This window comes from Poromitra crassiceps, assembly GCF_964638095.1.
Source record: "Poromitra crassiceps genome assembly, chromosome: 14".
Lineage (NCBI taxonomy): Eukaryota > Metazoa > Chordata > Actinopteri > Beryciformes > Melamphaidae > Poromitra > Poromitra crassiceps.
Window position 1 is genome coordinate 16,720,995 of NC_139633.1, and position 13,828 is coordinate 16,734,822.

The following is a 13,828-nucleotide window of genomic DNA, read 5'->3' on the forward strand; positions in this document are numbered from 1 at the left end:
GCTCCCCTCTGGCCAATGGCAGGCTTCACCTGCACAGCTCAGTGAAGCGGAAGCTGGCCGAGGAGAAAGGCTACGTGTTTGACAAGCGGCTGAGGTACAACGTGCGACAGAGCGAGAGCAACTGTCGATTCCGGGACATCGTGGTCAGGAAGGAGGAGGGCTTCACACATGTCCTGCTGTCCAGTCAGACCACAGACAACAACGCGCTCACACCAGAGGTGAGAGAGAGAGCACACTCACACACACGCACATCGCACGCCCTTTATACTTTACTCACTTTGAGTCGTTACAGGTGACCATTTTCTTGGTGGCAAATGATGAGGATGTGTATATGTAGCAGTGATAAAATCTGCTCTGTTCTTGCGCCAAACCAGAGCATTTAAAATCAAACATGAGTACTTGTCCTTTTGTTACTTGTGTTTCAAGCTCATGTATAAAAACAGGAACTGGAACATTTCCAATGTTGGAGATTGATGCTTCTGAAATGACTCAGCCACACTGAGTAGGTGAGGCAGTTGGTTTAGGGTAGGCCGAGGAATAGTGTCCAGATATCTTTGCTGCATACCTTTGGATATGCACTACATGAACGAATGTGATAAATTCCTAGTAACTGGCCCCTTTACACCTGGCATTAACATGTGTCTTGTATCCAGATTGTGTCTAGATCTGATGTAGCTGGATTACTGTATATTTACGCCCACCAATAGGAAAGTCACAAATCCTGAAAGCATTGAAGGCAGGTGCTGGACCCAGAAGTAATACTGTATCTAGCAAGGCACACTGTAGCTCCTCTTTGTTGCTTTACTGCCACCACAAAGTAGGGCTCTGAATCTTCACTGGCCTCACGATTCGATTCGATTCGATTACGATTCATCTGTCTTCGATTCGATTCCACGATGCATCACGATGCATCACGATACAGCTCAAAGTATCGCAGCTCCAAGTATCAAATCCTCAATTTTCTATATTATTACTGCACATGGCTACTTTTTCATCAATTAATACAAGCAGTCACATACGTAAATATCAAGTCCCTTTTTTACTTAGAAAGTGCTTTAAAATCTGAATGTCAACAGAAATTTTAACATAAACGATTCATCTGTCTTCAATTCGATTCACACGTCCGCATCGCGATGCATCGATTAAACCCCTACCACAAAGTGTCAATCTGCTTTTGTAGCATCAATAAAGCAAAAGAACAAACAGAAAAAACACCTACATTGTGTGGACTTTCCTTGTATATTTACACCTAACATTAAAATGTATCTCCAGTATACAGAAATCTGAAATCTGATTTGTCATTCCTTCATCAGATTGTCATGCACATCACTTCCTCTCACTATATTTAAAATTGTCCTTTAAAATGGAGAATAAATTGCTTGTCTCACTTGTTCCTCATCCACAACTATCACGACAATCCATTTTGGTAGCATGTAATAAAACTCATACTAGTGCAATCATTTATTTATACTCCACTGCAATAATCTATCTATTCCAGTGTAAACATAGCACACTTACCCTGGTACAAACCTGCACTGTATATATTGTATATATTTATTCTATTCTTCTTCTTGTTTATTGAGGGTGCTTTCTCACGGGGAACGATTGCCCCCCCTCCACTCTCCCCCGCTGGTCAGCTTTCACATTAGAGCATTTCTTCCGCGCTCGGAAACGGGAACAGAGTGCACTTGCCTCATCAACTATGCCTGGAGTTTATCCTCGCCCGTGTGTTGTCTTTGTGGTTCGGAAAGGTTGGCTTTCACCCTCGCAAGTGTTCCGTGCCCGGGCACGCCAGAGCGTTCCCCAGACCACCTTTTCAAGTGGATCCTGTCACGGTTCCCCTGAACGGAACGCAACGTTCACACTCGTCAAATGTTCCGAAACTGGGTGTGCTCAGGAACGGTACCTGGGCGCCAGTGAGAAAGCACCCTTACTTATTTTATATTTTTTCACTTTTGTCCGTGATATTGCTGCTATGTTTGAACGTGCCATTTCGTCTCACTGTCTCCTAACTGCTCTGATGAGGTGTAGCACTCTTAATTGAGTTGTATCATGTACAATGACAATGAAAGGATTTCTGATGTTACTGACCGAGGCAAGATCAGATATGAGGACAGATGTGTCCCTGACCCCTGACCCCTGACCCCCCCCAGACGTGCTTTTGGCAAATGGATTAATAATCCAACGGACTCTGCCCCACCTCCCCCCTCTCCCCACCCCCACCCTTGTCATCTTGAATCTTGACTCCATCCTCAGCACGTCTGGGGTGCATTTACACCTGTATTTATATTTGGTTAAGTGCAATTGGATTACAATCCGATCACCCAAGATTGCAAGTGTAAAGGGGATCAATGATACAAAAGTTGCTAAACAACACACCATGTTTTTGTCACAGTGCTCAAGTAAAAGGTGTAGTGGTTCAGTTCAGATAAGGACAAAGATCAGTATGAGAATAGTCGTGCTGTGCAAAGTGCTTAACTTTGAATGAGATTGTCTCATCAAAAAAAATCATTCCTCTCAAGTTCCAACCACTGGGTGCCAGTCTGATTATTCATCATGCACCCCCTTATAAAACAAAAGAAATGGGTGGGTGGGGGGGGGGCTTCAATCTCAGACACACATTTTCATCTGAATAGCAGTGCAGCACTGTGTTGCTATTACATCCCCATTGTGCAGACTGATCTCAACTCGAGTCTAAATCACAGCCAAAATCAATACATTCATGAATGGTCTGTGCCATTTAGTCACGTCCCGCATAATGCTCTAGCAGAGTCCTTTATCCCAGGGTGCTCTAGATTCCACAGCCTCGTGTTAATTAAAGTCCAATTAAAAGATGTCGGTGAAGAATAAGCACGGCCCAAACTCAAGATATGGTTGGAAGGACACATTCTCTTATGAAGGAAATGTTAGGCCTTAAACCCAAGGATGGCTTTATTTATGTAAATAGTATTGAGGCAAATTATGAAATGCCCCCTTTCAGATTACAAAATTTACAAAATTTACAGATTTACAAAATAAAGCAGCTAGGATTGCACTTCATTGTGATAGTAAAACAAATGTGTCAGCCATGCACAGCTCCTTGGCTTGGTCAATTGTAAGAAATAGACTACTCTACTCACTTCTTATGTTTATGTGGAATATTCTTGACACTAAAGACCCCTTATCTCTGTATGAAAATGTATCTCTAAGTCATAACAGGCACACATACTCAACTAGACATGCTACTGCAGGAGGTTTTACACTTCCAGTAGTTAGAACAAATGCGATGAAAAGAATGTATTTTTATACATGATTTCAAGATATGTGATATCTTGAAACTATGAAGTTGTTTGACCCCAGGAAGAATAGCTGCAGCTGTGCTGTAGCTAATGGGGATCTTAAATAAAGACAAAGACAAAGATGAGTTACACACTTAACCGTTTCTCAAAGTCAAGGATCCTTCCTCGGCAGGACTTGTCCTTCCTAGTCACGTCCTACCTCTGTAGGCAAGAGTCCTTCCTCACATTGGAAGAGCAAACATTTGGAACAGGCGAGCGAGTGTGCGATGGCATCATGGTCACAGGCGCTTTTAATAACATCTAGTGACGGGCATTGCAAATTAGCTTAGGCTACAAATGTTGTGATACATGACATCAGACGTTTCTTGGTAAATGTTTTATGTATGTTTATCTGTCTATCCAAATAAATGATATATTTCTTTTTATAATAATCCCACCGTCAGATTTCAGATTTCACAGAAGTTTCTATCTTATTAAGAAACAATTGGGCATTCAAACATTTGCTGGCACACTACAGTGATAACATATTTCACGAATGACAGAAGACACTTGCATTTAAATGTGTAAATTTGCACAGCCGGTGAGGTTTTGCTGATTGCCATTTTTTAAAACCCAGCTGGCAGCAATCATTTCATTTGTGCGCGTAGAGTTGTGGGTACTTCACGTGTAGCCTAGGTAAACCCAGCCACCACGTGACCTGCTCTCTCAGTTCCCAGTCACTATCACATCACATAGTGACTGAGAACAGGTCTGAGAGCAGGTCACGTGGGGGATGGGTTTACCCAGGCTACTTCACGTGCGCTGAGTGCACACATGGGCATCGTCGAAATGTCTCTCTCCTGAGGACGCAGTGCTTTGTAGGATTGGGACATGGGAGCAGTGCTTTGTAGGATTGGGACATGGGAGCAGTACTCCGGCGGGCTCTGATGATGTAACATCCTTGAAATTCAGCCAAATGACGATCGTTCCTTGACTTTGAGAAACGCCCACTGTTGTCACAGACGTCCTTTCTCTACAAGGCTGTGGGTGGAATTATGTCTTCATTTACTTTCCACTAGAAAATGCCCTCCTAGTGTGATTCAAATGAGAGCATATGATTATCAGCAGTGTTACCTGGCGTTATTATGCTATTGCTCCTCTCCCCCTGCTGGTGGCTTCTCTGTGGAGAGAAGCTTATTTAATCCTGTGACCTCAATCCACACTGCTAGGCCCAGCCTCAGACAGTGCAGGCAGGGCAGCAGGAAAAAAATCCAGGTTAACTGCAACACACGCACGCACACACACGCACACGCACAAACACATAAACACACACACACACACACACACACACACACACACAGACACACACACACACACACACACACAGACACACACAGACACACACACACACACACACACACACACACACACACACACACACACACACACACACACACACACACAGAACCATACCATCTGTCAAACAAGAAATAGATGATACAAATCAAGATTACACATATTCTTATAATATAGGAAAGTGTGAACATCTAATCTTTTAACACGTTCACTGCCAATGACGTATTAATCCGTCAAAAAAAATCCAACCGTTCACTGCCAATGACGTATTAATACGTCAAAAAAAAAATCGATTTTTTTTTTTTGACGGTGGGACATTGATCTAACCCTTTTACATCTCTTATATAAGTATTGGACGTGTACAACGTGTACAACCCATTCCACCGACCCACTAAGTGGCGACAGTGCTTTCCTGACTAGAGGAAGGCAAGCAAAAAGCAGTGTGACGAAGCCATTCTCATGAAAATGGATTGGCGAAAACGCTTTCGTTTTCGCGCTGATTGCTGGCGGTGCGGGATTGTACATTTGCATAATAGATTACGGGTGGAACACACTTTGAAACACGCAGCATAAATATGACCAGAATCGCAAAAGCTTCATCAAAGCTCTCAACCAAAACTCCAAGAAGCGAGCGAGTCCATCCAGACTTCCTCAAAGAGAGGCCGCGCAGACAGGCACAGGACAGCAGCAGCAAAGCAGTGAGACTGGTGACAAGCTTGTGACACGGCCGCTGCAGCCAAGAAGAACGCCCACGGAGGGAGGAGTTGGAAGCAGAGGGGGGTTTCCTGCTGTTATGGAGGAAATTACTGTTCAAAACTATTGTTTAGATGTCTGACGTCTTACTGATGCCAAAAATGAATGGTTAAAGTGACTGTTCTATCGAATTTCACAAAAAGCTGTTTATCTCAAAATAATTTTTCTGACGCTGAAACCATGCTGTATTCAACTGCTAATGCTTACATAACTACTAACTCTACAAACTAACTCTTTTAGACAGAGAAAGCACACATTCTATTAGTTATTTTGAGATATTGTGTGTTCACAAAATCTTAGCAGAAAAGAATCCTCGGGTCTTGAAAGATGAGCCAGAATCCTCAAAAAAACCCTCTGGCAGAACCTACCTACAGTAAAAAAAAAAATGGCTGGCAGTGAATGTGTTAATGTAGACTATTATAGAATCGTCAAAATTAGTACTTTTTTTTCTTTCTTGTTTTTTTATACCTCCACCAAGGAAGTTATATTTTCGGTGCCGCTTGTCTGCTTGTCAACAGGATTCCAAAAAACAACAACTACTGGTTTGATTTTCATGAAACTTGGTGGATCCGTATCTGATTCACAAACGAGCAATAATAGCGAATATTGGCTTTTTGCGGAGGCATGCGCTCTCCAAGTGCCCTTCTAGTTTCCGTCCTTTTCTAAGCTGTAGTTTCAGTTATTGCCAAACTGGAGTCATAATTATGCTCAAAGTCGTATTCAGCTGTGTGCTGCAGTTAAATTATTTAAACGCGCTGAAGACAGTGCGCTATCAGGCTGAATCAGTGGAAGTCGCAATGCACTGAGAAGCATGATCGTACCGATTGGAGACCTCATCAGATCTTGAGGACACAGCCAATTCCCCCCCCTAGAGGTGATGATGCAGGTTTCATTTCCAGGGAGCTGATATAGAATGCAGACTCACTTTGTTGTCCTCCAGGGCTCCACTCAGTACTAATGGATGTCAGTTTGACTGCTCTATCTGCTGCACAGTCTGTAACCAGCAGTCTCCTATATCTCTGCCCCTTCTATCTGCTGCACAGTCTGTAACCAGCAATTTCCTATCTCTTTCCCATCTCTATAGATGTTTTTGGTACTGGTATTTTACATTGAAGTCAGTGGCGAGTGGCTTGTGTTTTCCCCCTAAAAGGGGCGCGGCCTTGACATTTTTCGAAGTACCCGGATGTGCTGGTCTGGTCTATGGCTCAACTTCACATGTCATAGACATTGTGACATCATCAGTGACATCACAATTGCTTGAGTGACCATCACTGATGACATCATCCAATGTGGGACAAAAATGCAGGACAAAAATGGCAGAGAAACACACAGACAGACAGAACCCACTTACTCCCTTTTATATGATGATGATGATGATGATATATATATACTAGGCATCTCGCGCACTACGCGCGCTCAATCCTGATTTTAATTGACCTTGCGAGAGTAATGTCTCTCTTACTGAGTCTCTACTTTACAGTGTATCCTCTCTCTCTCTCTCTCTCTCTCTCTCTCTCTCTCTCTCCCTCTCTCTCTCTCTCCCTCTCCCTCCACTTCTAGTTGAAGTTAAGGACAGATTATGTGCCTGCTGAGACATGGAGAATGATGGTGACTTTGAGTCAGATTAGTTTATGGGTGAGGGGTGATAATCTGATTAAATGCAGCAGTAGACAGTGTGCAGGCAGACTGCAGACAGTGATGAGGAGGGATTCGGAGGTCCAGATGAACCTCTAAGGAGGGGGACTGTCTAATGATGTCAGATCACACAGACAAGACAAAGGCCAAACATGTTTCTAGCACCAAGGCTGGACGATGTGCTGCTGTTGTTACCTGGCAGTGTGAAACTTGCTTGGATGTCCTTTGAGGCTCAGGTCTGAAGTTAACGGTACCCAATATATGCTAGATATAGCTTGTGTGCCAATCTAACCTGAGATGATATGCAGATATCATAGATGTGCTGATTATGATATATTCAATCTTCATAAATCAGTGTAAATCAGTGTAAAATAAAATCAGAGTATTTATGGATCGATATCAGCATTCTTACATTCCCATTACCGGTATTTCTTAGGCCTAAAGGTGTGCAAAAAAGAATTCAGTGTAGCGAGGTGACGTCAAACCTTACTGAGTAACGTTTGACGTCAAAGGCTTACTCCAAGGTTGAATATCTGTATTTTATCAGTATACTTTTATGTCTGCATGTGTCATTTGAGTAAGAAATATAACCCAGATCCTGTTAATTGTTATTTATATCTGTTGCCTGTTGCTCTTTGTTTGTTATCTTGTTTTCTGTTGTACGCACACTGTTAGCGTCTTTGGGTCCTTGAAAAGTGCTATATAAAATAAATGAATTATTATTATTATTATGATCATGATTATGATTATGATTATGATTATTATTATTATCTCCTCCTCTTTCTCTTCAGATCATGAAGGAAGTGTGTCGAGCCTTGAGCAATGCAGCTGCTGATGACAGTAAGTTGTTGCTGCTCAGTTCCGTAGGGACGGTGTTCTGCAGCGGCCTGGAGCCGTCCTACCTGATAGGCCGTCTATCCACCGACCGCAGGAAAGAGAGCAGCCGCATCGCAGACGCTGTACGGTAAGAAGACATCTTCTCCACACATGGGGACCCTCGGCTCGTACCACATCTGAGGCTCGACTACATCGTCATCGCCTGTGTTAATCGTTGTGTGACCCCCCTCCTCCAGAGACTTTGTGTTGGCGTTCATCCGCTTCAAGAAGCCCATCGTGGTGGCAATAAACGGGCCTGCGATGGGCCTGGGGGCCTCCATCCTGCCCCTGTGTGACGTGGTGTGGGCCAGTGAGAGGGCCTGGTTCCAAACCCCTTGTGCGGCGCTCCGCCTCACCCCATCTGGCTGCTCCTCTTACACCTTCCCCCAGATCCTGGGTGTTGCTCTGGTGGGTCGCAGCAATATCAAGGCTCTGTGAAAAAATCTCACTCGATCTCATTTGATTTCTCTCATAACAGCTCATCTGATTACCTCACGTGTTTCCCTACATCAGAACCAGGGTTGGGATCAATTCATGAATGAACTCATCAATTCCAATTCAGCAGAGGAATTGGAAATTCAATTGGAATTTGGAAGAGAAAAAAATCAGGAAACAGAATTGGAATGGAATTAGAATATCACTTAATTCAGTGAAAGTCTGTGATATTTCATGTTTCGTTTTTTCCCCCTTACCACATAGTATACCATGTAGTGGTATACTGTATATTATCAATACTGAATATCAACAACAACAAATGGAAAATAAGTTGAGAACTGATCTCACATAACATGAAATTGTAATACAAACATTGTGATTGAATGCATTTGATTTGTTTAATTGTCTTTTATTTAATTCATAATGTTTGATTTATCATGTTTAGCAAGTCAAGACAATCTCTCTTAGAAGTGGACTTTCAATTGTTTCCTCTCATTCCAATTCAATTGCATTTAGAGCTGGGTGCAATTGAAAGGTGAATTCCAATTCCAACCCCAGGAATCAAATTGGAATTTGCATTGCATTCTCTATTCACATCATGAATGGCCCTGACTCCTGATCGGAACATTGCATTGTGAGACATGCTGGAAATACTTAGCAACCCTCCCCCTTTCTCTCCCGGGCGGCAGGCCAATGAGATGCTGTTCTGTGGGAGGAAGCTCACGGCGCAAGAAGCATGCAGTCGAGGTCTGGTGTCACAGGTCTTCTGGCCAACCACATTCAACCAGGAAGTGATGCTGCGTGTAAAGGAAATGGCATCATGCAGTGCAGTGGTAGGTTCTGATCTAGACAACCCTCAGGGCAAAGCTCTCTCTTGAATATGTGCAGAAACGACAACTCTCCATCCCCTCCTCCCTCTTTGTGTTTGAAAGGTTCTGGAAGAATCCAAATGCCTGGTGAGGAGTATGCTCATGTCTGCGCTGGAGGAGGTGAATGAGAAAGAGTGTCAGATGCTGAAACAGCTGTGGTGCTCCACCAAAGGACTGGAGGCCCTCTTCAGCTACCTGCAGAACAAGGCGTACGAGAAGTGACCGTTCACACCGAGCAGAGCAAATCATTGGAGGGTCAGTGTTGGTCGAATGTCGCCCACAGAGAAACAGCCTTGATGATCAGGCTGTGGTCTTCAACTGCTAACAAAAAAGTGCGTCAACAGGTTCTTCTTTTCAGTTTTCGCCAAGCAGCAGAGGGCGATCTCTGGGACCTAGCCCTGTCTGCTCACATCTCGACCAACAACGTGAATTCCTTCACCGTCACTTTTTGAACAGCATCTCTTCCGTTGGATCCATGTCTGCCCACGTGTTCACCCTATCTTTTTAAGGAGTCAAGGACCACATTGCTTCAAACGTGAAACGGCAACACTGAAGGAGGTTCTTCAGGGAGGTACATTGTGTGCGTGTGCAAAGATTGTGTGAGTCTGTGTTCATGAAATCATCAATGGATGGATGGATGCAATGTGTATGTCTGATAGCACATGCTAAAGTAATATATATTAATATATATTTATTTAAAACACGCAAAAAAAAAGTATACTATTTGTGTAAATAATGTACATTTTTTCCTGAATGGGTTATTTTAGTCACCTAACTGTTTTGAGCTAATGTGTTAACCATGGCTTTGAGTGAGTGTAGAGAAAACCAAAGTTTTGCATGAGGACACTGTTTCTCGCCTTACGCACATTCCATCCTCTCTGTATGGACAGAATGAAACCAATGTGAAATAGGGGTTAGCGGGAAAGGTCGTGAAGCACCGTTGATCACTGATAAGAACTGACGCTTTTGATCAAACGATAACAGGCCGTCGTTCATGAACCGAACATCTGCATCGATCATAGTAGTGGTAGGCTGCGATTTATCATGATGCACATAATCACCACCGATTTGACGCTCTCATTTAAATAAAGATGGCTAGACATGTACTGTATTAGGCCGCGGCCACACGGATTCGTCGTGTCCGTCTCCGTTCTGTCCGTCTGTCATGGCAGCGCTGACGACGCATCCGTCCCGCTCGGATTTCCGTCCGTTTTGACGGAGAGAAAGTTCAACCCAGTTGAAGTTTTTCTGGACAGCTGTATTCATCACTGCAAATCAGGCTTCTTTTTTTTTTTTTTGGTAGCGTTGACGTTCCAAAACAGCCCAAAAGACAGAAATCTATCTGTTAGTACAGTAATAATTAATAATAGTAATTCTATCCGTTTTCTGATGGATCAGTGTGGCCGTGGTTTTACAGCCCATGCCCGCTACAAGCGATTCCTTAATAAAGTCGCGGTCGCCCTGCCCTGCCGGTCACTTGGTGCTGCAGCTTGATTAGCTGAATAGGCTGCCCATCCTCTCTTTGCATCGCAAGGTCAGTGTCATCAGGTATCCCAGCATGCTTTGTGGTGCATCCAATACACAATGATTGGGGGGTGCCTTTTCTCAGCAATCAGATGGCGTATAGTGGGCATGCACCTTAGTCAGACCGTCCTGTGTGTAGTACATATGCACATGGAACGTCTCCTTCAAATGATCAATGTCCATCTCTCTCATATTTGACTCTGTACTCAGTGTAATCCAATTTCACTGGCAGAAATGCAGAGATGGCAACAAGTGGTCTCGCTTGCTAGACTATCTCCGTTTTGCGCTGTGCCAGCACGCGCAGGGGAAGGAAAGGCTCCGTTATCTTTACAACCATCCACCGAAAGTACGAAGCAGGCCTGCTTTATTGCACAATCCAAACCTTCGTCAAAACCTGCCATTTTCAGAGTGTAGGCTGCTAGCTTGCTAGCTAGCCGTTGTTGTTTCACAGGGAGCGGACAAGGGATTTCCCTTCCACTCCGACTGAAATGGTCAGCGCCAATGGCAGAGCTTATACGTGCAGCCTGCTCCCATTGAGTCAGACTACAAGAGGTGAAACAGAGGATTTGATTTTTGATTTTTTTGCAGATAAGACAATAAAAAAAAAAAAGTGGAATATTAGAAGGAATGCTGTCCCCCGTAACATCAGTCTTATGTGAATGAAAACGATGAATATACAGACGTGCCCTTCCTCAATGGAACCGCAGTACAGAATACTATTAGATCATTTGTGATACATGTCATATGGAAAGATTAACAATGGATTGTATCCATTTTTGTTAGAGCTACATATAGTATACATTATATACTGTGGTGTATCGTTATGCAAGGCCGTAGCAAATATGGTGGGAATAAGATTCAAGATTCAAGATTCAAGATTCAAGATTTTTATTGTCACTCCATGGTACAAGTATCACGTGTGAAATTCTTGTGCTGTGGACTCCGTTTACAACATAGTGCAAATAGTACAAATATAACAAATATAACAGGGCATATGGGTGCAAAAACACAAGAGACACAACAAGCATAAGGCAGTATAGTGATAAGACAAGTCAGAGACAGTGGCATATTCACTGCACATAGGTGCACGTGTCGGGTGCATACTTTAGACGTGCTTAAACATTTTAAATTCTGCGTATTTGACATACAGGTGCAAATAACATATTCCTTATTAAACATACAATTAAACTCGGCATTTTAAATTCGGCGTATTTGACATACAGGTGCAAATAGCATATTCCTTATTAAACATACAATTAAACGTTAGACATACGTAATGGTAGCAGCTACAGTACGGTACAGTGCGGCTACTACACTATTTGTGTATGTTAAGGAGTCTCGTGGCCTGCGGGAAGAAACTGTTCCTCAAGCGATTTGTGCGTGCTTTCGGAACCCTGTATCTTCTCCCTGAGGGTAGCAGGGAGAACAGGCTGTTGTGGGGATGGTTTGTGTCTTTGATGATCTTCAGGGACCTCCTGAGGCACCGCTGTTTATACAGTTCATGCAGATCTGGCAACTCACATTCTGTTACGTGCTGTGCCGCGCGTCTCACTCTCCGTAGCGCCCTGCGGTCCATGGTGGTACAGTTCCCGTACCAGGTGGTGAAGCCGCCAGTCAGCAGGCTTTCAATGGTGCCTCTGTAGAAGTCCCTGAGGATTTCTTTCCTTAGCCCAAATTTCTTCAGGCGCTTGAGTCCGTGTATTCGCTGTTGGGCCTTTTTGACGACAGTGGCGGTGTGGCCGGCCCATGTCAGGTCCTGGTGGATATTGACTCCCAGGTACTTGAAGCTGTCCACCCTTTCCACCACTGTGCCGTTGATGGTGATTGGGGACAATAACTGGGGACAATAACTCATATGCATAGTGAATAACATTGCCTGGAGTTTATCAGTGCAGTTTGGTGTGTTTGTTGTGTGTGCGTGACGTGTGTATGTGTGTGAGTGTGTGTGTGTGATTGATGTTCGAATAGCCCTGATGATCACGTTGATCTTACCTTGCAGATGTTTCTTAGACGTGCATTTCTTTCTTCCGGTTTTGAAAGAGCACAGAGGAAATGATGCTTGTTTTGTCCTGAAGTCATCCGTTTGGTGACTGCACTAATATTGTCAGTGGTCTATATTGTGGAGATGCAGTAGTCATGCAGCTGAAGCCATTGTCCTAACCTGCATGTGATGATAGTTTCAGGAAATTATATATTTCAATGTCTGTTGTACTTGGGGATCTATTCTGGTTTACCAAAAATGTAGTTATGTGAAAATTGTTTTGTATAACTCAGAAACGTTGGTCCATTTTTGCAGTTCTACACATGCAGTATATCGATTACGTGGACTGTTTTATTGTGTAATTAAATGCATGTAATATAGTGTAGATATAAATGTGTTGCCTGTCAGAATACTTTATATTTCAGGGTATGTTTTGTATTGGCATTGTAAGTATTGTTAGAAATGTTGCACAGTTTATTTTTGTATTTATTTGAGATACCCCTTTGGGTCTGCAGTGCCATGTGGTTTTCTTTCCTCAGTAGGCGTCCTCTCCTTCAGTACCATTTCTCAAACACCCAGGAAGAATATTGATCAATTAAGTCTCATGAATGGGTCAAGACGGCAATTAAATGATGTATTCATAATTTTGAACAGCGTAAACACTATTGCCACAAATCAAATAGTTCCCACTTCAGGTGAGCAAATCAGAAGTCTTCTGCTGTTCATTATCAAAGAATTTTAGATAATTTAATATGTGATATGATGTTTTACTGGAGCTATTGGTGTTATATGATCAATGGGGGGGGGGGGGGTATTTAAGATTTTTTTTCTGTTTATTTTACAATTTCAAGCGAAGAATACTCCGTCAGTACTCCATGAAGGTGTGATTTTCTAGCCATTTATTTAATCTGTAGCATAAGGCAGTAAAAAAACATGGTTAAATTAAGCATCTTTCCATTTTCTTAAATCATTACAGAGTGAAAATAGCCTAACCAAATTAACACAAACAACTGGGGACATTTGAGTTGAGTATTCAGGCTCATCTGAAACAAATAGACTATTGTAAATTCTTTGTTAAAATAGCCTTGTCATATTATATTCACACTGGTCCACCTGGACACAGATCTGTTTAGTTTTTGTTT

The 13,828-nt window shown here is 42.9% G+C and overlaps 1 protein-coding gene across 1 annotated transcript in view; it reads left to right on the top strand.

Moving 5' to 3' along the window:
• Positions 1–9,403, top strand: part of LOC310789363 (chromodomain Y-like protein 2) — a gene marked incomplete at its 3' end in the record, with an annotated part of 34,674 nt that extends 25,271 nt beyond the window's left edge. The window contains exons 3-7 of the mRNA XM_083650992.1: positions 1–218; positions 7,793–7,965; positions 8,075–8,285; positions 9,002–9,145; positions 9,245–9,403. Of these exons, the coding sequence (XP_083507118.1) occupies positions 1–218; positions 7,793–7,965; positions 8,075–8,285; positions 9,002–9,145; positions 9,245–9,403 (905 nt within the window). The remainder of the gene's footprint in view (positions 219–7,792; positions 7,966–8,074; positions 8,286–9,001; positions 9,146–9,244) is intronic.
• Between the last annotated feature and the right edge of the window lie 4,425 nt (positions 9,404–13,828).